The 25,085-nt window shown below is 60.5% G+C and overlaps 2 protein-coding genes across 9 annotated transcripts; one reads left to right on the top strand and one right to left on the bottom strand.

The window, feature by feature from the left end:
• Window positions 1–683: 683 nt before the first annotated feature.
• On the bottom strand, window positions 684–22,700 carry AP5B1 (adaptor related protein complex 5 subunit beta 1). 7 transcript variants are annotated; one of them, XM_036326615.1, is made up of 7 exons: window positions 21,364–22,700; window positions 20,862–20,983; window positions 18,874–19,513; window positions 17,027–17,273; window positions 14,624–15,299; window positions 3,916–4,083; window positions 684–3,820 (listed from the first exon to the last, which is right to left on the bottom strand). In XM_036326615.1, exons 6-7 carry the CDS (start codon window positions 4,063–4,065, stop codon window positions 1,331–1,333), a joined length of 2,640 nt encoding a protein of 879 aa, XP_036182508.1. In that variant the 5' UTR covers window positions 4,066–4,083; window positions 14,624–15,299; window positions 17,027–17,273; window positions 18,874–19,513; window positions 20,862–20,983; window positions 21,364–22,700; the 3' UTR covers window positions 684–1,330. The 7 variants fall into 7 exon arrangements, with proteins under 7 accessions (XP_036182508.1, XP_036182509.1, XP_036182505.1 ...); XM_036326616.1 differs by having other exon boundaries at window positions 18,874–18,993; XM_036326612.1 differs by having other exon boundaries at window positions 20,862–22,700.
• Window positions 13,062–25,085, top strand: OVOL1 (ovo like transcriptional repressor 1). 2 transcript variants are annotated; one of them, XM_036326620.1, is made up of 4 exons: window positions 13,062–13,486; window positions 20,606–20,853; window positions 22,700–22,889; window positions 23,149–25,085. In XM_036326620.1, exons 1-4 carry the CDS (start codon window positions 13,387–13,389, stop codon window positions 23,442–23,444), a joined length of 834 nt encoding a protein of 277 aa, XP_036182513.1. In that variant the 5' UTR covers window positions 13,062–13,386; the 3' UTR covers window positions 23,445–25,085. The 2 variants fall into 2 exon arrangements, with proteins under 2 accessions (XP_036182513.1, XP_036182514.1); XM_036326621.1 differs by having other exon boundaries at window positions 13,065–13,486; window positions 20,636–20,853; window positions 23,149–25,077.

The raw sequence follows: 25,085 nt of genomic DNA, 5'->3' as shown, positions 1-25,085 counted from the left end.
AACGGCCCCACTTGTCCCAGGCCCTTCTTTCCTCTCCTAGGCAGCCCGACAGGAGAGGCTCGGCTGGGGGCCCAGGAGGCAGGTGGCAGAAGAGGCCCTCCCCGCAAGCCTCTGGCCATTCTCCACCCAGCACTGCTGACTGCTGCTCCTGTGAGCTCCTGGGGGCTGGCCCCAGGGCAGAGGGTGGGGGCTGTGTCCCCATGGCCCGTGCAGAGCTTTGCTCTGAATGTGGCAACAGAAACCCGCTCCAGGATGGTAAACCTCTACACCATGCCCCAGACGTGGTGTGTGCAGGAGGCAATGGATTCTCTCTAGCATCAATGCTTCTCTCCCATCCTTCCTTCCCCTCTCTCTAAAAATCAATGGGGGAAAAATGTACACACACACACACACACCTGTGTTTACTTATTTAGGTTAATCCTCACTCAAGGGTGTTTCCCATAGATATTTAGAGTGGAAGGGAGGGGGGAAGACAGAAAAACATCAATGTGAAAGACACATTGGCTGCCTCCTGCATGTGCCCCTACTGGGGCAGGGACTGAGCCTGCAACCCAGGTACGTGCCTTTGATCAGAATTGAACCCAGGACCCTTCGGTTTGAGGGCCGACACTCTATCCACTGAGCAGCACTGTCAAGCCATACACACATTCTCCAATGAGGATTAAAAAAAACACATCAGAATCCTGAGTATTTTGCATATTTGGAATAAGAACGACGGGGTGGTTCTTAGAGGAAGATTTCGAGGTCCACTGATGGGGTAAGGAAAACCCAGCTTCGTTTTAGCCCAGACCATGAGGCCCCCTCAGCCTTGAAACTGTACCAGCAGGCCCTTCCTAGAGCTGGCTCCCCTCCCCAGCCTGGGGGAGCCTCACTCCCCAGGGAAGCGGACACTGCAGTCTCCTCACTGTTTCTAGCCTAAGCTCCCGGGGTCAGGGACCCTGCAACCCTCAGGAGCTGAAAAGCACGGGCCCACAGGTGAGAGGCCCCCTAGCTCCAGGCTCATTCCTAAATTACTGGGGAGCTTTGGGCAAGACCAGACCCTCTGGGAAGCAGAGATTCTGGAGAATCCCAGGCTATTTGCCAGGAGGGAACTTTGGGGCCCCGCAGTCTGAGGGGTTCCTACTCTAGAAGCTTTCGGGGAGCCTCTGACCCCATCCCAGGGGTCTGCTCCTGATTAGGGCCCAGAAGAAAACAAACGAGGGTCATTGGTGAACGGAGGTTTTTGAACAAAGGATCCATAGGACTGGGTCCTGCTCTGCAGCTGCCCGTCTTAGACAAGACCCTGTAAGGGCCACAGTCCCGTTCCCACCTGGCCCAGCCCAGCCGGGGCTCAGACCGCAGCCGACAGCCCGCGGAGGTAGTCCCCCACCAGGGGCAGCACAGCCCAGGCATCCGTCCGCAGGACCACGGGCACTCCGTCCGCCTGGGCTGCCTCCAGCCGCAGCAGCAGCTTGGAGTCCGGGGGCAGGCGGATGGCTATGTGGTAGCTAGTGGGCGGCCGGGCCACCACTACAAAGGGCTCCAGGTGGCGTGACACCAAGGCCTCCAGACCCTGAGGCCCAAGAGGGCACCACAGGCGACTCTCGGTGCCCTTTGGCAGGCACGAGTCCCACAGTTCCTCAAAGAAGCCTAACCTGGCACCCTCGGGGGGCTTCGGGAAAGGCAGGAAGAGGTCAGCGAACTTCACAGGCAGGGGTGGCAGGTGGGTATAGCACGTGAGGCCAGTGGACTTGGTGTAAAGAGCACGGATATCCAGCTGTGCCGGGGCCGGGCGCTGGGGCTGCAGGGGCAGGAGCAGAGGGCGGGCCGGGCGGCCAGGGCACAGGCAGGGCACGTGGACGGCCCCTAGGGGTGCATAGAGCTGTCCTTCCACTCGGAAGCGCAGCTCCAGAGAGTACACGGGCTCCAGCACCTCTACCTGGAGCTGCAGCACTGGGACCGGGCCCTCAGCCCTTTGGGGCCCCACGCTCAGCCGAATCGGGGCTGGGGCCTCCTGCACCATCAGTGCCGTGGCAAAGCCCTGGTTCTCGGCCACCAGCGAAGAGGTCAGTGCAGGTGCAGCAAGGGAGGGGCCCAGCGCCACCCCCAGCTTGGGCCCTGACAGGTGGCTCAGGAGGACGTAGTAGAGGCGGGCGTGGTCCCGCCCATCAGGGTCCTCCAGCTGCCTGGCCAATGCCTGCAGCAAGTCTGCCAGGCCTCCCCCAACCCCCACCCGCAGCAGGGCCCGGCAGACTCGCAGCAAGGCCTGCTGGAGGCCCCAGTCCGTGCAGTGGGCCGCTGCAGCCTGCAGGAAACCGAGGGTGGCACTCTGAGCGTCCCTGTCTGCCACCTTTGCCAGCATCTGCAGGTGCCAACGAAGGGCCTCACCCCCACCTGGCCTGGACACCACCTCTTGCCGCAACACCACCCGCAGGGGCTCCCCCAGCTCCGGGGCCACTCGATCCAAGAGGTCAACAAAATGGGGAGCCAGCGCAGGCCGGGCTCGGTAGAGCTGGGCCAGCCCGTGGGTCAAGGGTGCCAGCACTGTACGGTGCCCGGCCAGGCAGAGAGCAACGAGGTATGACGCCTGGAAGCAGAGTGTAGCCAAGGCCCGGGGGCCTCCGGTAAGGGCCGCCCTCTGCTGCAGGCCGGCCAGGAGTTCCTGCAAGTAGTGGCAGGGGCTCTGAGCCTGTCCTTTCTCCTCCTTTTGTTCGTCCTCAGCACAGAGAAGGCACAGCAGGTGCAGGCGGGCCAGCAGGGCCAGCGGGTCATGAAGGAGGTTGGGTAGGAGGCCACGGCAGAGCTGCGGTTCCAGCAGCAGCGGGGCAGCCTCCTCACCGGCGGGGCCCAGCGGGCAGTTCTCTGGGAAGCTCAGGAGGCAGTGCAGGTAGAAGAGATGGGCGGGCAGGGGCAGGGCTGGGTGCTGCGCGGCCAAGGTGAGCCGGCGGAGCAACAAGGCCTCGTCCTGGGCTGTGAACAGTGCCTCGCCGAAGGCCGCCTTCAGTGCCAGGACAGCGTGCAGCAGTGCCAGCTGGGCTGTGCCCAACAGCCGTACCAGCTGTGGCTTGAAGAGCACTGGCGGCTGTCCCCGCAGACCCCGCAGGGCCCAGCCCAGCAGCCACAGAAGCTGGGCCTGGGCCACAGGTGTGAGCAGGTACGAGGTGTCCAGAAGCTGGGCCACTGCAGCCCGCAGCTCCCGGGCCTCTTCGGGGCTGGGCTCTAGCGCTGAAAGGCCACACTCCTCCTCAGCTGCCGGCCAACTGGGCGCTTGGGGCTGAAGGTGGGCATCGCCCTCTTGAGCTAGTGTCCAGTTCCAGGGGCCACCCCCAGGGGGAGGAGCCCTGACTGTGAGCAGGCCCTGCAGGCTGGCCCTGGCCCTAGCCTGTATCACCAAGGTGTTTCGCAGGGCAAGTGCCAGCAGCAGGCTGAGTGGCTGGACAGGGGCCACGGGGCCCTCTTGTCCCAACAGGCCACGAAGAAGCCCCAGGCAGCCCCCCAGCAGCCCAGGCTTGCAGCTCTCCAGCTCCCGCAGGCACTCGCACGCAGTGGCCTGCAGGGGTCGCTGCTCCGAGGAGGGGCCAAAGCCTCGCCCCAGATCACCACCTGAAGCCAAGCCGAGCAGCAGGGGCAGGAGCCGCAGGGAGGCCCCGGAGGTGGGGCCGAGCACACCTCCGGTCACCAGGGCTGTGGTTGCTGCCAGCAACAGGGGCCTCCGCAGAGCTGATGGCCGCGGGGGTAGAAGGACCAGGGTATCCAACAGGGAGGTGGCAGCTGCCTCAGCTGCAGGGGCATCTGGCCACAGCTGGGCTGGGTACTCCAAGCTCAGGGCCAACATGGAAACCTGGGGATGGGCGATGTGGAGAAGATGGAGCTCAGAGCGCAGTGGGTTGAGGAGACCACACGGGGCAGGGCAGGGGCGGGGCGTTCAGGGCCTACCTTGGTCTGTTCGCTCAGCTTCTCACTCCGCAGGTCGCTCAGCAGGTCACGACCCAGATCCTCACCCTCAGGAGCTGCCATGTAGGCGGACGGGCTGGCCCGGAAGGCGCCCAGGCGCTGGGCCCAGGCTTCCCGGCTCAGGAGCCCCATGGTCAGGCACGTGGGTCCCTGCAGGGAGGAGCGCGGGGTGCGGGGGGGGAATCAGGCCGGCAGCCGCGAGACCCGCCAACCCCGAAAGAGGCATCGTCACCCCAGAGCCCTTTGCAGACCTCAGCCACCCTCGACTACGCGCAAACGCCAGCGGGGACCCCGTGCCTGGGCCCCGAGATAAAACCGAGAGGTTTCAGGGTGACGCTGGGGGGCCGCCAGGATCCCTGCGGGGCAGAAACGCGGGAGAACAGGGGCGGGGATGCCGGGCGGGGCGCCAGCTCGGGGTGCGTGCCGAGGGCTCATTAGACCGCCCGCCCGCGGCCGGCACCGAAACCACAGCGCCACCCCGGTCCCCAGCGCCTGCGGTAACGGGCGGCCGCGCTTACCTCCCCTGACTCAGCCGCCGCCGGCGCCCCAGCCTGCCGGCTCCTTCCGGGCGGGCGGCGCGGGGCGGGCCGCGCAGCGCAGGGCGGGGCTCGGGGCGCGTGGGAGGCCGGGCCGGGCGGGGCGGGGCCGTAACGGGGCCGCCGCCTCCCCCTCCCACCCGGCCGGCAGGTGCCGACTCGCCGGTTTCGCTGGGGCTGAGTAACTGTCCCGCTGCGCACCGGCCCCCCTTCCCCGAAACCGCCGCAGGCCCGGGCAGGGGCGGTGGAGTTGGGTGGCCCCCGCTCCCAGAGGCCGGGGTCCCCTCGCGCGCGAGCTGCGATCCCAGGGCCCTCGGGTGGACAGCGACCCCGGGTTGGCGACGATGGCCACCTGCGCGCCCCCCGCCGGCGCCCGGGCGCACCGCACCCCGCGCCAGCCGCGCGCCTTCCCGGGGTGGTGTCGGGTGCGGGCGCTCCAGCTCCCAAGGTGGCCGCTGGGGGTGCGCAAGGTGCGGTTCCAGGGCTCCCGCAGGAAGCGCGCGCCGCGGCCCTGGCTGAACCGGTCGGGCAGGTGCCTCAGGGCTTGGCTTCGCTTCTCCGACGCCGGCCTGGGGAGCCCCCACCCGCTCGGCTTGGGGGCGCGGAGCCGGCGCCCGGGTCACGGCGGGAGGAAGCTGCTGACTTTTGCCAGAGGCGGCACCGACGGTCGGCCATGGTCGCGGCTGCCAGGCCGGTGTAGAGCTGGAGACAAGACCATAAACCGTGATGAAGCCGGAGAACAACGGGATGCAGAGGTGCGGCCCGCAGCGCCTGGCGTGTCACGGCGTCAGGTCACCGCACGCCTAGCACCGATGGGAAACCTAGGCTTCGCGGGGAAGACCTGGGGCCCAGGACTGCGGGCACCCCGCACGCACTCTTGACTTCAGAGGGCTGGGTCAAGGCTTTGAGGGGCACCAAGGGAACTGGGCCAGGGGTTCCCTAGGAGCCGCTCCTGGGCCGGGGACCAAGGCTGTGATGCCCCAATGACTGCAGGTTCCCCGGCGCAGAACTGCAGGCGGCCGGACCCCACAGCCCACTGGCCTAAGGCCTGCGGCTCTCATTAGCCGGCTTTGAAGATGAAACAGACAGCAGCTGCGAACTAGTTTCTCTCCTTCCTCCAGGCTTCACAGGTCCCTCCCTCCCTCCCCAACCTGCTGCCCTCCAGATGGAAGTGATGGAGTAGCTGGAAAAGAGGCTATTGGGGTGCCAGGGGGATGGAGCCCAGCATCCACCCCCAGGGACAGGTCCGACTGGAAAGCCTGTCCCAGCTCCTCTGCCCCTGGCTCCACAGTTGACTCACAGGCGGCAGCCCCAAACCACTTCCTTCTAGGTGCCTCCGTTTCTCCATCTATAAAATGGGAGTGAGGACACCCCCGCCCCAAGAGGCTGTGGGGTGGGGCGGCCTGGCTAATTAAGCCTAAGATGAAAGAGGCCAGGATGAGAGGGCCCTGGGAGGGAGCCTGTCTGGTTTCCCCGTCTGAGGCCCAGAGGCTGCTGATAACTGCACATCCCCAGCCCTGGCCGCTCACAGGGAGGGAGGACTGATTATTAAACCCCTTTTACAGTTGAGGAGACAGGCTTCAAAGGGTCAGGAAATCTGACGCTGCTCTGGCCCCCACTCAGCCTCTGAGAGCCACCAGCCTTTCTGAGCCTGGGCTCCACTGGGCCCAGGGCCTGAAGGGAGGGCACCCCATGTGGGGCCTGACGCTGTGGTGGGCTCATCCACATGGACTCAGGCTCACAACAACCCTGAGGGACCCACGGATGGGTGCCATTCCGATGGGAAAGGAAGGCCCAGGGAGGTGCAGTCACTTGCCCCAAGTCCCAGAGCTCCTACGAAGTGGAGCCTGGACTTAAACACACTGCCCTGCGCGGCCCTGACTTGGCCCTCCTCCCATACCAGCTGCCCTCAACCCTCCCAGGATGGGCCCTGCCCTCAGCTGCTTGCCCTACTCCCCGTGGGAGGGTGGTGCTGGTCTGTCCCTGGCACAGGACAGGCATAGAGTTGAACTCAGCCCACCAGCAGTGAGGGCATGAATGTCCCCTCAATCTGCAGTCGCTGACCTGCCTCTGAAGGAGACCTCCCAGAGGTGCCCAGGGGTGGGCCTCAGCCAGGTAGCCAAGAAGGGAACTCCTCCTCGATGCCCACACCTCACTGCTTCTTTTCCTGCTGAGTCTCCATCCTCCCCAGTGCAGCCTAGTTCCGGGGAGATGATAAACACAGGCTCGGAACAGGGAAAATCAGTTTTCTGAGGGGTCCTGAGCCTGTTTTCTCACCTACAAAGTGGGGGATGTGACCAACCTGTCCTCACAGCACTGGGCACTGGGGGTACAGGGATGTTTTATTTTATTATTATTTCAATATGTTTTTATTGATTTCAGAGAGACAGAGAGAGATGTAGAAACATCAATGAGAAACAACAAAAACAAAAGAAACATCGACGAGAGAGAAACATCACTTTGGCTGCCTCCCACATGCCCACTCCTCCCCCCGACCGGGGATTGAGCCCCAAATCCAGGCATGTGCCCTGACCGAGAATTGAACCGGTGACCTCCTGTTGCATGGGATGACACTCAACCAACTGAGCCACACCGGCTTAATTATATGTATTGGGGTGACAGGAGATGTTTTAAGAAGAACATGCCTGAGAGAAAGCAGAGAAGTGGGTGCCAGAGGCTGAGAGGAATGGGGGTGACTACTAATGGGTACTGGGTTTCATTTGGGGTGGTAGTTGCACATGGGTGAAGATATTAAAAAACACTGAATTGTATACTTTGAAAGGATAGATTTTCTGGTATATGAATTATCCTATATAATAAAAGGCTAATATGCAAATTGTCCGCTGGGGAGTTTGATCGCTCGCTATGACATGTGCTGACCACCAGGGGGTGGCGTGGAACATGGCAGGCAACCAGCGGCTGCAGTGGGGTGCTGAGGGAGTGAGGGAAGGAGGAGGCAGGGAGGTGGGGAACCTGATGGGCCCTGATCACTGGCCAGGCCTAGGGACCCTACCCGTGCATGAATTTCACGCACCGGGACTCTAGTATCTAAATAAAGCTACTAACATGGTGTTAAAAGAGGTCCCTCTTGTACAGAACTTTCATGGGGGGCAGGGGAACAGACAACAAAGATGCTGCAAAGAGAACAGAATAGGGTCATGGGACAGAGGTGACCAGGGGACAAGGATCTAGCTGGGGAGGTCAGTGAGGCCTCTCAGAAAAGGGGACATTTGGCTGAAACCTGAGTGATGAGAGGCAGTCAGCCATCAAGTAGCGAAAGGCGTTCCGGGCACAAGGCAGAGCAGAGGATAGGCCTGAGCTGGGAACAGCCTTGGCCTGATCAGTGGACGACAAAGGGCAGTGATGTGGCTGGAACTCACAGAACCAGCGGAAGGGAGAGGCCCTGAGACTCCGAGACGGTTCCTGCATCAGAGATGGAGACGCTGTGACAGCTGTGAGGATGAAATGAAGTCTGGCAGGTCAGACATGTGGCCAGTGTGAGCCTCACCAGGCTTTTGGCCTCCTCCAACAGGAACCCATGGCTTCCCTCGGCGTTCCCGGGCTCCAGCTGGCCCAGGGGGCCTGCCCCTCTCCCCATGGTCCCCAGTTCCGCCTCAGGAGCTTTCTACCCACATGCAGCCCCCCATCCCTGCTAGCCCTATGTGGCCCTGGCCCCCTGGCAGTGGGCTGAGAGGCCCATGGGCAGGAACTCAGCAAGAGGTGAAGGAATCAACCCCCCACGGCACTTCACACTGTTAGGGGCTGTGCAGCCTCCACAGCTGCTGTCAGGCTGGAAAAGCCATTGTTTGAGCCGAGCAGAGGCCTGGGACCAAGGGACACCACTCGCCTGCTTTAAGGCTGAGTTCATTTTCTAGGGCTGCTAGCCTTCCGGCAAAAGCAAACTGGTAGCATCATTAGACAGCTCTGAGGAGCAGAGCAGGAACTAGGAGCCCCACTTCACAGATGTGTAAACTGAGGCCCAGGTCCTCAAGATGAAGAGTTTGGGGCACCCGACTGGCCAAGTGCTCTTTCCTGCTTGTCCTCTCAGCACATCTCAGCTTCTGGAAGCCCTCTTGGTCTGGGAGGGCTTCAGCCTCCACACCATCCAGCTCCTCCCGGGAGCCTCTGAGAGCAGGAAGGCTGGTTGCAAACCTTCTCCCTCCACCCAACCTCTGCCCTCGCTTTTCCTGGGCTGCTCCAGATGGCAGCCGAGCACTCTGGGGTGCGTGGTCCTCACTAGCCTGCTGGGGTTCCACCTTCCTTCACACTATGCCTATGAGAGGTGTCCACCCAGAGTCAATGCTCAAGGCTCTGCTGGCACTGACCCAGGCCACTGTCACCTCCTGCTCCAACTATAAAAGCAGCCTCCCTTACTGGTCTCCCTACTGCCATCCTCACACACACCCCTCCTCCGAACACACTCCATTCCCCCATTACCAGACCCTGAGCCCCCACCACACTGGACTCACACGATGTGGCCCACCTGCCTCTGCAACCTCAGTTCCCACACCCTCCCGTCCCCTCCCCTCCCAATCTGGCCGCCTTTCCCTTCGGTTCATCGCACACACTAGGCTTACTCCCACTCTGGAGTCTTCGCACCAGCTGTTCCTTCTGCAGGTCAGGCTCTTCCCAGCTCTACACAGCTGGCTCCTACCTCTCTTTCAGATCTCAGCACCCCTGTCTGTCGCTATCCCATCACTAAAGTCCTGTGTCACAATAATAGCTTCCTTAGCTTTCTGTTGACCTTTACAGGTTATGTGCCTAGTGTACAGCTGATGTTCAATTAATACTTGTTGACTAAATGAAGGAATGAAGGAATAATATCTAACTGGCATCGTGTGAACAGAGCAGACAGTGTCTTCATGGAGCTCATAGTTTAGCTTTGGTGTTTACCCAAGTTCGTACACATTGGTTTCAGAGCTGCCCATGAACCACAAGCCACACACCATTAGCCTGAGACAAATCTGACCCACATACTAGTAGGTATTTTATTTAACTCACTAGAGGCCGGGTGCACAAAAATTTGTGCACTTGGGGGAGGGGGGAGTCCCTCAGCCCAGCCTGTGCCCTCTTGCAGTCTGGGACCCCTCGGAGGATAACCACCTGCTGGCTTAGGCCCACTCCCCGGGGGATTGGGCCTAAGCTGGCAGTCAGACATCCCTCTGGCAGCCCAGGAGCCCTCGGGGGATGCCCACTTGCCAGCGGGGAGCAGGCCTAAGCTGCAGTCGGACATCATTAGCCCTGCTGAGGAGGCGGGAGAGGCTCCCACCACCACCACTGTACTGGCAGCCATCAGCCTGGCTTGTGACTGAGCAGAGCTCCCCTTGTGGGAGCACACTGACCACCAGGGGGCAGCTCCTGCATTGAGCAACTGCCCCCTGGTGGTCAGCGTGTGTCATAGTGACCAGTCATTCCCAGTCGTTCTGCTTTTAGGGTCAATTTGCATATTACCCTTTTATTATATAGGATAGAGACCTGGTGCATGGGTGGGGGCTGGCTGGTTTGCCCTGAAGGGTATCCCGGATCAGGGTGGGGGTCCCGCTGGGGTGCCTGGCCAGCCTGGGTAAGGGGCTGATGGCTGTTTGCAGGCTGGCCAAGCCCCCCAGCAGGGACCCTCACCCCATGAGGGTGTGGCCAGCCTGGGTGAGGGGCTGATGGCTGTTTGCAGGCTGGCCACCGCCCCCACCCACCCAAGCTCCCAGTGGAGGTTGGCTGGAAGCAGGTATCTGGGATTATAATTGAAACTTTTTTGCCTTCAGCAGAGGCCAAAGCTGTCCAGGGCAGGTGGGAAGCTTGGCTTCCTCCATCGCCAGGGCAACCTAAGCCTCCTGCTTCCTCCAGCTCTGTGGCTGCCAGCCACCATCTTGGTTGGGTTAATTTGCATATAGCCACTCTGATTGGCTGGTGGGTGTGGTTTGGGGGCATAGCGAAGGTACAGTCAATTTACATGTTTCTCTTTTATTAGATTAGATTCTGTTTTAAAATTTTTCGAGTCGACTTTAAACTGATAGCGTTCACATACTAACCTGGATTTCCTATTTCTCTTGGAAAATGGACAGATGTGGCCACATTGGGTTTCTCTGCTCAACTGTCACTGCCCCTGCAGATAGCACACTCTCCACAGTCCCCAGGACTCTCCAGTCTCCCTGACAGCCAGCGCCAGTTGCCTCTTATGACTGAATCTGCACTACTGTTCTCTTTATAATAAAGAACTTTGCTCTGGCTGGCCAGTGTTGCCCAGTGGTTGGGCATCAAGCTATGAACCAGGAGGTCACGGTTCGATTCCTGGTCAGGCACATGCCTGGGCTCCATCCCCAGTAGGGTGCATGCAGGAGGCAGCTGATTAATGATTCTCTCTCATCAGTGATGTTTCTCTCTGTCTCTCCCCCCCCACTCTCTCTAAAAATCAATGGAAAAATATCCTCAGATGAGGATTAAGAGCAACAACAAAACACAAACAAAGAACTTTGCTCTGTATCTCTGTGTACTAGTATACCAAAAGTTGGAACAGGAAAAGCTGAATGGGTCACATGAATCAAGAAAAATAGGATATTCATTCATTCAATCAATATTGCTAACCCACTATGCCAGGCACAGGATAGGTATGAAGAGAGAGCATGGACGGCATGAGCGAACATCGCTCCCTCCCTGTGGCCTCATTCCAAACACTGTGTAACTTTCTTTCCACAAGTGGGGACATCTGAGTTGCTTCCCAGTCCATGAAAAAGACTGCCTTTTGTATCCAGGGTCACCCCTGAAGACTACAACAGGGTACTCACTAAGCACTTACTATGTACCAGCCCCGTCAGGGTCTGGCACAACCAGAGTGCTCAATCAATATGTACTGAGTGAATGAGCCAAATTCACCTCTCTCCTAGGCAGACTGTGTTAGTCAATGTTGTTTCTCCAGGATTTATCCGAAAGGGAAGTGCATAGTAGGTGCTCACTTAGGGTCAGTTGAAAGAGACAGTCTGGGATAAGAGTGGAAGGTTGACAGGCAGACATGGGCTGCCTGAAGGCAGATCCCTGGAAAGGAAAGGGAAGGGTGAGGTGACTATTACCCCCACTGCCAAGCCCACATCCCCCTCACAGGGACCCTAGGAGGTGGTGATAGGATTCTCAGGTGACAGACAAAGAAGCAGGATGGAAAGGAAAGCCCCTTAGCTAAACCTACAGGTTCCAGGAAGGAGTGGAGGAGGAGGTTCATTTGCCCCCCAGGGCCACACTCTCCCCACCCAGCTGGATGCTCCACAGACGTCCGGTGGGGGATGTACAGGGCCACCCCTTGAAAAACTGTCCTCTTCAACTGGATGCCCGAAAGGCCACCATCAGCAGGCTACCCTACCCTTTTCTCTTGTGACTTTTGAACTGTGAATTCATTTTTCAGACTCATTTCCTCCTAATCTGTTCCAGCAAACATTCAATATGTGAGGAAGGTGTGTGTGGTTGGGACTACGAGATGTTTATTATGGGGCAGGGAGAGAGCGAAAAAGAAGGGTCCGGTCCCTGCCCCTGACTATGTCAGTAAGAGAAGCTCAGCTGAGTCCTAGCGTCCAAGTGGCAAGCCTCCTGGAGGCCACCAGCGCTCCACAGGTTCTGAGGAGGGTGGGTCTCCCTCCAGCTGGGCCTGGGCACTGGGCAGAGCACGATGAACGACTGGGGAAGATCCCAGGCAGAACCTCGGCCAAGGGTGGGCTCTAGGGGGAAGCCGACATGAGCTTCCTGTCCTGGCTGCAGCCAGGCCGGGACTGACTTCCTATGGAGTCCGCGGCTCTCCGGCATTGCTGTACCTGAAATCCGTCCATTTGGGACAAAGATGAGGGTGTTTGCGCCTGTGTAAACCCCACTGCCTAAGGCCTGGCGCCTTTCGGGATCTCGGTGGACTCAGAGCGGTTTCAATGCCCCCTCCTCCACGAAGCCTTCCACACTTTCCGGCCCGAGTTCGGCGCTCTCGGCTTTCCATGGCGGCCCTGCGTGTAGCCAGCCGCCCGTCGGCCCACGGGCCGGAGCGCTCCGGGGCCCCGCGTGCCCTCCCGCACGGAGTCCGCGCCCAGCAAATACCTCTGGGCTGAACCACGCACTGCTCAGCCCAGCCATCGGGCTCCCGGGCTATCTGGGCCCGGGCCGGGTTCAACAAGTGTGGGCCGGGCCGCCCGTTCCCGCCCGACGGTTTCGCGCCTCCCCAGGCGCCCGGGGCGCGCCGGGCCGGGCCGGACCCAGTTGGGCGAGTTTCATTTCATCACCCGCAGAGCGTGCGAGCGCCGGTGCAAATAACGTTGCCTCCTCCCCTCCCCTGCTCCCTCCGAAACTCCCAAACTCCGTTGGCGAACGCTGCGCCCCGTCGGGGAGGTCTGGGCGGGCGGGCGGCGGCTGGGCTGGTTGGGCCGCCGAGTGCTGGGTGCCCGGCGCCCGCCCCCCGCCCCCGCCCGGCCACCCCGCCCAGGCCGCGAGGCCACCTCACCAGCAGCGGAATGAAAACCGGTTCGACAGGTAACAAATAGGTGGGTTGTCACCGTTATTTCCCAACGCATGCGCCGTCGCTGCCCGGGCCGCTCCGAGCTAATTAGTTCAGATCACCCCCGCTCCCCGCCCCAGCCACCAACACACACCGCCGCGAGCCAATAAAGCGTGAGCCCGGCCGGCCGGCTCGCACTTGAGGACTCCCGAGCGGCGCGGGGACGCCAGCCGAGCCGGAGACGCTCACCTGCCGCGGCCGCCTCCCGCCGGCGCACCTGGCTGCAGGCGACCTCGTTCGGAGGAGCTGGGGACGGCGCGCGGCGTCCGGCCACGGTCTCTCGGCGGAACGCGGGCGCTGCGGCGACTTCTCCGCTGACCTGCCTCCTTCCCCGGCCGGGACGGTGGACGGCGCCGGCTTTGGTGACGGAAGCGGACGGTGCCGGGCGAGCGGGGTTCGAAAATGCCGCGCGCGTTTCTAGTGAAGAAGCCGTGCGTCTCCACGTGCAAGAGGAACTGGAGTGAACTCCCGGACGAGGAGCGCGGCGAGATCTACGTGCCAGGTGAGGCCTGGCCCGCGGCCCCGAGGCCCCGCCGCCCTCCAGCCCGGGCCCCGTCGGGACGGCGGACGCGTGAGGCGCAGTGGCGCGAGCCCGGCGGCCGGCGTAGTCGGGGCGCCGGATTTCAGGTTCCAGCGGCCGCAGCCCCGTTAGCCCGCGGCCCGGGGGGGAGGGGAGGGCAGGGGCAGCGGAAGGAGAGGAGTGGGGGCGGGGCGGGGGCGGGGGCGGGGGCCGCCCGCCGGGGGAGCGCGGTTCCCAGGCCCCGCGCCGGGCGGGAGCGGGCGGGTCGGAGGCGCTCGTCTCCGAGCGGCGACCCCCTCCCTCCACCGGCCCGAGCCGCGGCGCAGGGGAGGCAACCGGGTGTGTCACCGCTCAGGCGACCCCCCGCTCCCGCGTCGTAAATCCGGAAAGTCGGGACTTTTATGAGGCGGGAAGAGGGCACTGGAGCGATGCCACTTTGGGGGGCAGGGAGCGAGCTGGAGTTTCGGCTGAGATTTGTGCGAAACGTGAGAGAAAACCCGAGTGTGCGCCGCCTGCGCCGGCCTCTCCGCTCCCCACCTGCACGGCGGGCCGGGAGGGCGCCCCCTGGCCCGGAGACAGAGGGGACCACCTCCGTGACAAACGCCTGCTCCCCCCTGGCAGCGGGCACAGTTGAGCTGGGAGTGGTGTTAAGGCGGCCACCCCCCAGGCCCCGGGAGGCGGTGCACCCCGTTTATTTTTGGGAAACGCCTGGACCGCGGCGTCGGAGGCCACTCGGAATGAGTAACCTGCGTTGCTTCTCACGCGGCGGCCTCTTCCTCCCTCGGCCCCAGAACCTTCTGCTCCGGGTGGCCGCCCCCTCCCCGCCCCGCCCCTCCCCCTCCCCCTCCCCCGGCAAACCGCCCCCTGGAGAAAGCCCGCTCCTCGGACGCCCCCTCCCCGGGCCTGGGGGTGGGGCGGGATGTGCCAAACACCCGTCCAGCGCCTCCAAGGGGGGAGAGGCTGTAATTAACCAACCGACTTTGACCCTTGATCCGCGGGCTCCCTGGCACCGCCCCAGGCCTTGGAGAAAAGTGGAGAAATGAGGGCGGTGGGGGCCTGTGAGGGCTCTTGCCTCAGTTTCTCCCCCGAATACGTTTCTGGAAAAGGTGCTGTGGTTACCTGGGTGGCCGACCCACCGGGGCCCAAAGGCCCGCGGCGCTGGCGGGATGTGTCCCCGGTCCGTGGCCTCCGTACCCGGGGCTCCGGCGGGGAACGGGCACGAGAGGGGAGTGAGCTGCCTCCTCCCGGAGGTGGACTAGCGGCCGGGCTGTTTACAGTTTCTTGCTTCCCCGCGTTCTGGCGGGGGTTCCAGGTCCAGCAGGGCCGTGCGGTGAGGGACGAGCGTCCCCCTCCCGCCTCCTCCCTCACCTGTGTTTGACTTGCTGCTTAGCTGCTCCCTGGGATCTGATAACTGAACTTGGACTGTGGTAAAGGTGAGCTGGGAGCCTTGCAGGAGACTCTCTGTGCTGTTATTTTTAGTTTTATTTCACATCCCAATCAGGAACAGATCGTGTGTTGACTTTTACAAAGGACAAAGAAATTCCGTTTGCCGAAATCATTGACTTCTTTGGCCTGGTGATTCCCCCCGCAGTTCTGGCGGCCACGGCGGGTGGCTGAGGGGACCTCCAGCCCAGGGCTGTCCCAGGGGCGCAGAGGAGGGCTTCTGGGCGTCTGCCACCTGCTGCTGGGACCCAGGTGGGGAGGCCTGCCGGCCACTCGCCCTGCAGGATGGAGGTGCCCTGCAGGATGGAGGTGCGTGTGAGATGTGGCCTCATCGCTCTGGCCAGGGAGAACCCTGTGGAGTCAAGTAAAGGGTCGAAGTTAAAGAACTTATTTTTGTCTCAAAAGCCATGTGGCGCACTGGAGAGTGTCCCCACCGTTTTTGGAAATGAGAAATGGAATGTTCTCGGGCCACGCTCCGGTGCCTCAGATGGCTGGAGGGGGGGCGGGGGGGCTGGCCTGTCCCCTGGCTGGGCCATCCATCACCAGTCGACTGTGACCCCAGGAGCCGGCTGGGCACGTTTCCGTCACCCCACCTCACAGACCGGGCACGTTGTGACCAGTTAAGCATTGACCCCATCCATCCCCCTGAGAGGCACTGCAGGGGCTGGGAACAGGGAAGTGTTTGAGGTCTGACCTTCCCGCCAGGGCCCTCTGAGACCCTGAAACACCAGAGGGAGCGGAAGGAGTTGTACTTTTATTGACTGAAGGCCCTGGGCCCAGTCCCACCAGCACTCCAGGCTCTCGCCCTGAGGCACAGTTCAAGAGGTTCCCCGCCGAAGCCGGTTTGGCTCAGTGGATAGAGCGTCGGCCTGTGGACTGAAGGGTCCCGGGTTCGATTCCGGTCAAGGGTGTGTGACTGGGTTTCGGGCACATCCCCAGTGGGGGATGTGCGGGAGGCAGCTGATCGATGTTTCTCATCGATGTTTCTAGCTCTCTATCTCTCTCCCTTCCTCTCTGTAAAAAATCAATAAAATATATTTAAAAAAAAAAAGAGGTTCCCCCCACACACATCCCCAGGGCAGAACCTTTCCCTTGGGCCTCATTCTCCTCCCAAAGCCAAGGACAAGCCCAGGAGTGGCTGGGGGCCACAGGGGTGGGAGATGGCTGCACGCACGCTGGGAGGTGAAAGGGTTTGCAGTTAAGGTTAAGATGCTACCCGCGGTGCCCTTCACTCCCCTCTCCCCTCTCCCCTGGCGTTCCTCCTTTGTTATGTCAATGTTGACTGCAGTGCTGGGAGTAATGCTGGTTTCTTGAGGATGCCCCCCCCCCCCCCCCCCCCCCCCCGTTGTACCCAGGGGCCGAATTCCATTTCATGGTCTGAAGGGGAAGCTCCCAAGGAGCAAGTCCTCCAAGGCCTTAGGTGCGACCTCAGTCTCTCTCAATCTCGGGAGGCCAGAAAGGCTCCTGAAGGTAGATGGCCCCGGGAAACTGGAATGACATGGGCATCCCAGGGCCTCTTGCAGGTCCCCAGCCACCCCCTCCTCTGCTTCGAGCCCCTGTTGCCTGTTCTGCCAGTTCCTCAGCACATGCCCACCCCGAGGAGGCAGACAGGCTACTGTGCAGGAGACTGGTGTTTCCTCACCTGGCCCTGAAGGCCACGAAAGTCAGCTTTGGGTCCCAGAATACACGTGTGGGGGTGGGGAGAGATTAGGCCTCTGGTGATCATGATGATGATGATGATGATGTTTTTAAATGTATTGATTTGAGTGGGGGAAAGAAAGGGGGGGGGGCGGGGGGAGGTGATGTTCCACTTACTTATGCATTCGTTGGTTGATTCTTGTATGTGCCCTGAATGGGGATCGAACCTACAACCTTGACGTATCGGGACAATGCTCTAGCCAACTGAGCTACCCTCGTGGGGCTGGTGATGATTACTCTTGTGATTCCTGGGAAGTGTCGACAGTGAACGACTTGTCACCAAGCTCTCCAGGGAGCAAGGCTGGGAGAGCAGACAGCCAGACAGTGGATGGGGACAGAGAGCAACTTGGGCCTGGGCAGTGGGCTAGGTGGGACTCCTACCTGTCCCGTGGGGTGCCGTCACCCAGGCTGCCAACCTGTTTGTCCCAGCAGGAGAGCTGTGAGGGCACAGGGAGGACAGGAGCGAAGCATGGGCTTTGTTGATATCAGGGTTTCTTTTTAACGCTGTTCACTTCCAACAAGTCTTGTGTGGATCCTGCAGGATGCCCAGCCCTGTGCTGAACGGGAGGGTAGGAAGGATGCAAACGGGCCGTAGTTCCTGGTCAGGGCTGTCCACCTAGTGTGAGGGCTGAGTGCACAGTTTCAACTTCATTATAGACGTGGCATGAAAAGTGGGTGGGGAGCGGGGAAAGACACTACCTGAGAGAAAAACTTGGCGTTCACAGAATGGAAGCGCCAGGCTGAGGGACAGACCCATTGTGTTCCCGGGGCTGCGGCCTCTGCCAGTTGGCTGGCACTGGCTTTCTTTCAGGCATTGCTCACTGACCTGCTGGGGCTGGAGGAGACGGCACAAGACCCCTGCCCTTGCTGATAAGGGTGTCAGGTGGCCTAACACCAACCTGGGATGTACTGACGCAGTGGGTTCCCCCCACCCCATTCAGAGCTGAGTGGACCCCCACCCCCCAGGTCAGCCCCAGCCCCAGGCTCAGAGGCTGTGCATCCTCGCATCTGCTTCACTTGCTCTCTCTCCCCAGAGAGCTGAGACCAGACCTCGTGCCCAGCCCTGGCCTGAGGCCTTAGACCAGGGGTGGGCAAACTTTTTGACTCGAGGGCCACAATGGGTTTTTAAACTGGACCGGAGGGCCGGAACAAAAGCATGGATGGAGTGTTTGTGTGAACTAATATAAATTCAAAGTAAACATCATTACATAAAAGGGTACGGTCTTTTTTTTTTTTTAGTTTTATTCATTTCAAATGGGCTGGATCCGGCCCGCGGGCCGTAGTTTGCCCACGGCTGCGTTAGACGGAGCAGGGCCTGGCACTCTGTCCAGTATTTGGCCCAGTAGCTTTAAAAAAAAGATTTAATCCTCACCTGAGGATATGCTTATTGATTTTAGAGACGGGGGATGAAGGGGAGGGAGAGAAACATTGATGTGAGAGGGCACATCCATTGGTTGCCTTCCATATGTGCCCCAACCGGGGACCGAACCCGCAACCTTCTGGTATGTGGGACGACACTTCAACCAACTGAGCCACACCGGCCAGGAAGGGCCCAGTAGTTTTCAATCCAAGAAAGACAGGACTTGCTGAGGGTGAGGGAGGGGAAGGCCCTCAGATGGGCGCTGCTCTGGGCCTCTGCCCTCAATGCCATGCAGGTGGAGGCAAGTTGGGCAACAGAAGGGGAACCCGCAAACCTCCTGAGGGAGTGGGGAGAGGGCCAGGCTGGTTTGGCCTTGGCCTTGCCACACGCCACAGCTGTGGGCGGGGAGTGAATAGCCACAGCGGCCACCGCCTTGCCGGAAACATCTAATTAGGGGACAGAGGTGCACAAGGCGGGCCCAACCAGTTCTGCTTCCTGCCTCCTGCCACTCAGTGACACTCGGTGACACCCAGTGACAGCAGCGGCACGCCGATGAGCACTCCCTGTGCGTGCGGCAGCATCAGGGACACGCTCGTGGGGGTGGCAGGAGGACGGGTTCGGCAGGTGGCTAGGATGAGGCAAACATCCCCACCCTGGCGGCCATGAGGCTGCCCTCGGGGGAGCTAGAGGAGCAAGGAGGCCAGGCCGGGTGGGCGCGCGTCCCCAGTTCCTTAGCACCAGCATCCCAAGGTTTCTGTAATGGGAGAGGCAGGCACGGGGTCCCCCCCAAACTGGCGTGGATCCTTGGAACACTACCCATGGGCCCATCTATTAGAGAGGGAACCGCGAGTCACACCGGCTGCCTCACCTGCTGTCCCTCCTCCCTCTGCTGCTCCATGTGCGCGTGCGCCCGGCTCCCACTCTCCGGAGCCTCACTCACGCCTCCGACACCGAAAGACAGGAGAGGGTAGAGGTTCCATTACCTGGACTGAGAAATGGAAATAGTCATTCAGCTTTGAATTCTTGGCCAAGATCTGTAATAGCTGCTAAACTGCCAACACTCAGACACGCCCCTGTGCCCCCCAGTACTCCCAGCCCGTGTATATAGACAGCTGCCCTTGCAGCAAGACAGGAGTCGTGTCCCCCCACCCCAACCCCCCAGCTTGGGCTTGCTGGCCAGCCTTCCAGGGCCTGGGGAGGTGCCACGCCACTTCAGGGGCCAGGCCAGGGCCAGGCGCTGGTGAATCAACTCCCGGAATGAGGTGGCTCATTAAAGTCCCCCGGACAGACGGACGCCAGTGCCAGCAGAACGGGTTTGGGCGGCAGGCCGCGCATTCTTCCTCTGTCAGACCTTTGTTGTGTTTTGAGGGGGCGAGAGCCGTGGCCTCTCCCGAAACTTCGGTGTCTCACATTCACCCTCCATCCGTACGTTCCTCTGCCTCGTCGCAGTGGCCTGGAGAGGAGGTGAGGGCAGCAGCCCTCCTGCCTGGGTCCCTCTGTCTCACCAGCTGTGGGCAGTGGGCCTTGTCATGGGCCTGACACCCCAACTCAACCTTCTAAGTCCCTCTCCCTGAAGCTCACTTGTCCTTTCTTTCTTGGCCCCTCTGGGTTTTTCCTTGTGTGGCTTGGAAAATGCTCCTCACGTGTGGGTTTTAAGTACAGAGCTTTCCTTTTTGGAAGAAAATTCTTGACTAAACTGAAACATTAGATTGCTTGCCCCAGCTGCGAGCCCTGAGGCTTGTTTCCTGTGTCACTCAGAACTCTTCCTCCTCCCTAGTGGGGACCAGGGCCAAGCCTCCCCGGCCCCGTTCAGTGTGAGGTGTCTGTCATGGGGAGCGGTCATGTCAAAGGCTGCCAGGTATCGGTGCCGAGGAGGGCGGTGGTGCCCAGGGGGGCGGGAGCCCAGCCTCACTGTACAGCGAGCGGTCCCTGCCGTGGGGGAGGGTTGCGCAACAGCTGGGCAGGTGCCCGGGAGACTGTTACGCAGCATCCACCTGCTGCTCCCTGACCTCCTCCCTGCTCCACCCCACCTGGCCTGTTTGCCTGCCAAGCTGGGCCAGTGGGAGGGGGGTCCCTGGAGCCCTTCTGGGCTACAGCGGCAGGGACTGGCCAATCGGAGGAGGAAGGGGCTAGGAGCACCCAATGCCCTAAAGTCAGCAGCTAAACTGCCTAGAGGAGAGGCCCAGGGTGGCTCAGGCTGCCAGGAACTCTTCCGGGGCAGGGATGAGTCCCTGGGCGCAGGCCTCCAGGGCTGCCCTTTGTCCTTGCAGGAGCAGGGATGAAGGCCTGGAATCCAGAGGGACTGGCCCAGGTGGGGCAGGCAGACTGCTCCGGAGGGATAATTGGCAGGGCAGGTTTGGTCCTCCCAGTTCCGCTAAGACACAAATTACTCAGCGGGCAGGCTTGTGGGTCGAGGCGCTTGGCTGGCGTCACCTGTAATTACCTTAATGGGGCAGGAGGGAGGTGCAGTATGTAGTGGGCTGGGGGTAGCCCTGCTCTGCCACATGCCTGCCAGGGGTGGGATGGAGGCTCCAGGTCCAGCCAGCTAAGTGCCAGGGAGCCTTCCTGAAATCCCACTGAATCCCCTTTTCTCCACCAAGCCCCTCACCTGGCCATTCTTCTCTCTGCAGTCAGCCTGGGCTTCTATCCGCCACAGCCCTGCCCAGAGCCAGAGCCATCAGTGGCTGAGCCCCCTTCGTGCCCCCTGGCTTTGGACATGAGCCTTCGAGGCTCTGGCTACAGCGTGGCCTCTGGACCCTGTGTGGTGGCTCAGCTGCCGTCTGAAGACATGGGCCGCCTGGCAGACCCCCAGAGCAGAGACCACGGCTTCTTGCGCACCAAGATGAAGGTACTGACCTCGCACTGTCTCTGAGGAACAGCCCAGGAGATGTGGCACAAATGAGACCTAAGTGGAGACCAGCCTCAGGTCTGGGTCCAGGTTTCTGCAGAGGTGACCCTGCGCTGGGCATAGACAGGGGCTGGAAGAGATGAAAAGTGGCTCTAAAGTGAGGCTGTCATGTGGGGAAGCAGTAGCTGGGTTCAAAGGACATTTAAGCCTTGGGAGTCCATCTGGGGGTTTAGTTTTATTTCTGGCCTCAAGGGGAGCCTGTTCACACCGAAGTCCTAGGAAAATCAGGGAGAAGTGAGGCCGGCTCAGCACCTCCTGGGGCCCATCGGCAACGAGGCGAGTGAGGTCTGGAGTCGGCCTGGTGGTTGGCTATCGGCTGAGGCACGTGCTCAACAGTCTCCGCCTCACCCAGTGCCACTCGAGGCCTTGCGCCTAGGGCAGGCCTGGTGGGCGCCCCGCTGTGCTCTGCAGTGGGAGTGGTACATGCCCCAGGCTTTCGAGGTAGCGCACCTGCGCAGGCTGCCCTGGCCGGGCCTTCCTTCCTGAAAGCTCCAGGCCGGGAGGCGCCCGCAGCGCTGATCCAGTGGAAGCGTTCTTGAAGCGCTGTCCACGTGCCAAAAGACTGGAGAAGCTGGCAGTGGATACTGTTCTTTCCTCTGTTTCCTGCGGAGGCCAAGTGTGTGTTGTAATGAAAGGGGAACCACCCAGATGTGTGCTGGGCTGGCCAGAGAGCCAGCACCATCGGGGCGCCCCTGATCCCCACACCCACTTCCTCCCAGCATGGGGCCCCAGTAGGTAGGGAGGGATGCAGAGAAAGCAGAGGGCACCGGAGAGCAGGTGCTGGAATGAGTCCTGGTCTTTTTTTTTTTTTTAATATATTTTTATTGATTCAGAGAGGAAGGGACAGGGAGAGAGAGACAGAAACATCAAAGATGAGAGAGAATCATTGATTGGCTGCCTGGGAATTGAGCCTGCAACGGGCATGTGCCCTTGACTGGAATCGAACCCTGGACCCTTCAGTCTGCAGGCCGATGCTCTATCCACTGAGCCAAACTGGCTAGGGCGAATCCTGATCTTGACTAGCTGGCAATAAGGAGCATTTACCCGGGGCCAGGGTACAGAGGACGAGCTGCGGTGTGACAGGTGCACCCAGTGCACAGGGAGCTCAGGAGAAGTTGCCGGCGATGGCCACCCACCAAGTACAGGCAGCCTCAGAACATTAACAGAGGTGGGGCATTGAGGCCACATCTCCACTTAGGAATAGATTTGAGATTTTCCACATTACAAAAAAACAAAACGAAAAATGCTTATAAGCAAGCAAGTCATCAGGTAGCAAAGGGACTCAAACCATATCATGTCAGGCCTGGCTCAAGTAAAACCAGGGGCAGGGCTCACCTGGAGGGGCCCAGGCTCCCAGCAGTGTCTCCGCCGGGAAAGGCTGTGCAGGAGACAGTGTTGTGGACATTTTTCCCTGTCCCAAGGCATAGAATGAGGACGGAGAGCAGAAACGACAGGGAAAGATTTGGGCTCGGCAAAGGGGAGAACGTTCTAGCAGGTAGAATCGCTGAGGATGAATGGGCTGTCTATATAGGGAGTTCCCTGCCCGTCTCCAGAAAAGAAGGGGCTGGCTGGCAACCTTGAAAGAGGACTTGGGAAGCTCACAGGAGGCTGACATTGACTCAGAGATTCTTTCCGGTCACCACTGATCTCTGTGAGCCAGCAGCACAGAGGTGTGGCCTCGGGTGGTGTCACTTTCCTCAGGGGGTCTGGGGGCTGGCATTTGTGTCCTGCCAACCTGCAGTCCTAACTGCTGGGTATCTGTCACAAAGACTGTCCTTGCCCACAGGTGACGCTGGGGGACAGCCCCAGTGGAGACCTCTTCACCTGCCACATCTGCCATAAGGCCTTCACCTACCAGCGCATGCTGAATCGCCACATGAAGTGTCACAACGACGTCAAGAGGCACCTCTGCACCTACTGTGGGAAGGGTTTCAATGACACCTTCGACCTGAAGAGACACGTCCGCACCCACACTGGTGAGAGGAGCCCCGTGGTTGGCGCCTGCCTGAGGCCACATGGGACACTCGGCAGGCCTGCTGTCTGGGGGTGGGGGGCTGGGAGGGGCACCGGAGCTCAGGGCAGAAGCCGTCCTCAGCTCAGCAGTTAGGGCCCTCGGGGAGCTGGAGATGCACAGGCCTCCGTCCCTTCCTCTTCCCCAGAGTTAGGTGGCCGGGCCTTTCTGTGCCCGGGAAGCTGCTGTCAGGTCCCTGACGCCCAGCCCTGTCCTCCTCGCAGGCGTGAGGCCCTACAAATGCAGCCTGTGTGACAAGGCCTTCACGCAGCGCTGCTCCCTGGAGTCTCATCTCAAGAAGATCCATGGCGTGCAGCAGAAGTACGCATACAAGGAGCGGCGGGCCAAGCTGTATGTGTGCGAGGAGTGCGGCTGCACGTCCGAGAGCCAGGAGGGCCACATCCTGCACCTGAAGGAGCACCACCCTGACAGCCCGCTGCTGCGCAAGACCTCCAAGAAGGTGGCCGTGGCCCTGCAGAACACCGTCAACTCCCTGCTGCACAGCAACCACCACCTCTGAGTGCGCCGTCCGGCCCAGGAAGGGCCACCACCCCGCGGCCTGGCCAGTCCACCTCCTGCGGCCTCCTGCTGGAACGCTGGTGATCGGGACTGAAGCCCCAGGATGTGTGCTCACTCGGCCCCGCACTGACCTCTGCACATGTCGGCATTTTTGTATTTTGGGTGGAGGCTGATCCAAGCCTGTATTCTGGGCAGACGGGCAGACGTCTGGGGCAGGGGCCAGGCCAGGACTGCCTTTGAGGAAGCAGCACACCTGCAGAGCCAGGAACTCTTTCCCGGAGGAGGGTGGTCCTGTGACCTTTCTGCCTCTGAGCACAGGGTGGGGCTGCTGGTCCCCTGTGGGTGGCAGGGCCAGGAGCACCTGCAAAAAGCAGCCTGTGAGAGACGGCCGTGGCGCTTGGCGATGACCTGGCGATGACCTGCCTGGCAGTGCTTCTGACGCCCAAGGCTGCAGGGCTCTGCCCTCTGCGGGGCGCGTGTGCACCACTGAAGATGTGCGCGCCTGCACACACGGGAGGCCTTTCCACATATCACCTCATTTTAAAAAATCAATGACAAGGTGCCAAGGAGGTTTTATTCCCTTTTTTTAAAAGATGACAAATGTATAGATATTAATATATTTTTGGTGCTGATGGCGACTATTTTTAAGAGAGGATGGAGCTGGCTTATCTCTCTCCCATGAGGTTCTATTTATCCTGGACATTTCACGTGCTCTGTGCCGTGGTTCTGGGGTGGCTACCCTGACGCCCCAAGCTTCCTGCTACCTGTGTCCTTCCTCGGGCCTTGTCTGGTCCCCTGCCACCAGGACAGCACATCCCATCTGCTCTTCCCTCCCACAGCTCTGCCTCCCTCCCACTGCTTCCAGGCAGCCTGGGCCGACCAAGGGCCTTCTGTTCAGATAACAGACTTGTGCGTAACAGCTCACGGTTTTGGAGGTCGAGGGCTTGTCTGGGTCTAGCTTCAGGGGTGAGCCAGGTGGGGAGAATCTTTGAGAGGCCCAGAGCTGTGGCCTGAAGCACAGAAGAGTCCAGGTCAGGCCACAAGGCCTGCTCTTTTCCTGGTTGAGTCAAAAACCTGAGAACAACAGCCAAAAATTGGGACACATCAGAAACCTGTAGCAGGAGGACAGTATTAGATAGCTAATAAGTTATATTTGTAGCCTTTTTTCTGTTTTTCAAGTAGCAAGGCTGGGTCTCGAGCCAGTGGCTCCAACTGAGGGACTCGCCAGGCTCCCTTAGCTTGGCAGGTTTCCTGCTAGTAACAGGAACGGGGCCTGGGTCAGAGGGGAGAGCTGGGCAGGGGCTGAAAAAGAGCGAGAAGGCACACTTGAAAGTGGTCCACAGAACACAGCCGCTGGGCCACCCCTGAAGACGTGCCCAGAGAGAGCAGCATTGCACAGCCCGGCTGAGGGCAAGGAGCCTCTCGCTGCCCTCTGCATGGAGACTTGCTTTACTTGCCTGCAGAGCATGGGCGCTGCTGTGTTCTGGAAGTTCTATAGGACAAAATAACATCTGGAAGCTCTGTTTGTTTACATGTCTGTATCCCCGTGTTCCTTGCCAATCTGAGGGAGTCAAAAGGCTCTGTGTTGTCTATTTTGTAACTTTCTCTCCAATTATTAAAATAAAAGAAACTTTTTTCTGTG

This window comes from Myotis myotis, unplaced genomic scaffold (genome assembly GCF_014108235.1).
Source record: "Myotis myotis isolate mMyoMyo1 unplaced genomic scaffold, mMyoMyo1.p scaffold_m19_p_10, whole genome shotgun sequence".
Classification (NCBI taxonomy): domain Eukaryota; kingdom Metazoa; phylum Chordata; class Mammalia; order Chiroptera; family Vespertilionidae; genus Myotis; species Myotis myotis.
Note: the sequence above shows the minus strand (reverse complement) of the source record. Positions and strands in the feature narration are given on the sequence as shown.

Bases quoted from the DNA above. Each gene is read 5' to 3' on its own strand.
- AP5B1 (XM_036326612.1), bottom strand. From the start codon at position 4,065: ATGGGGCTCCTGAGCCGGGAAGCCTGGGCCCAGCGCCTGGGCGCCTTC. The intron at 3,821-3,915 runs GTAGGCCCTGAA...GCCCATCCCCAG, and splicing joins AGCTGAGCGAACAGACCAAG to GTTTCCATGTTGGCCCTGAG.
- OVOL1 (XM_036326620.1), top strand. From the start codon at position 13,387: ATGCCGCGCGCGTTTCTAGTGAAGAAGCCGTGCGTCTCCACGTGCAAG. The intron at 13,487-20,605 runs GTGAGGCCTGGC...TTCTCCACCAAG, and splicing joins CGGCGAGATCTACGTGCCAG to CCCCTCACCTGGCCATTCTT. The intron at 22,890-23,148 runs GTGAGAGGAGCC...TCCTCCTCGCAG, and splicing joins ACACGTCCGCACCCACACTG to GCGTGAGGCCCTACAAATGC.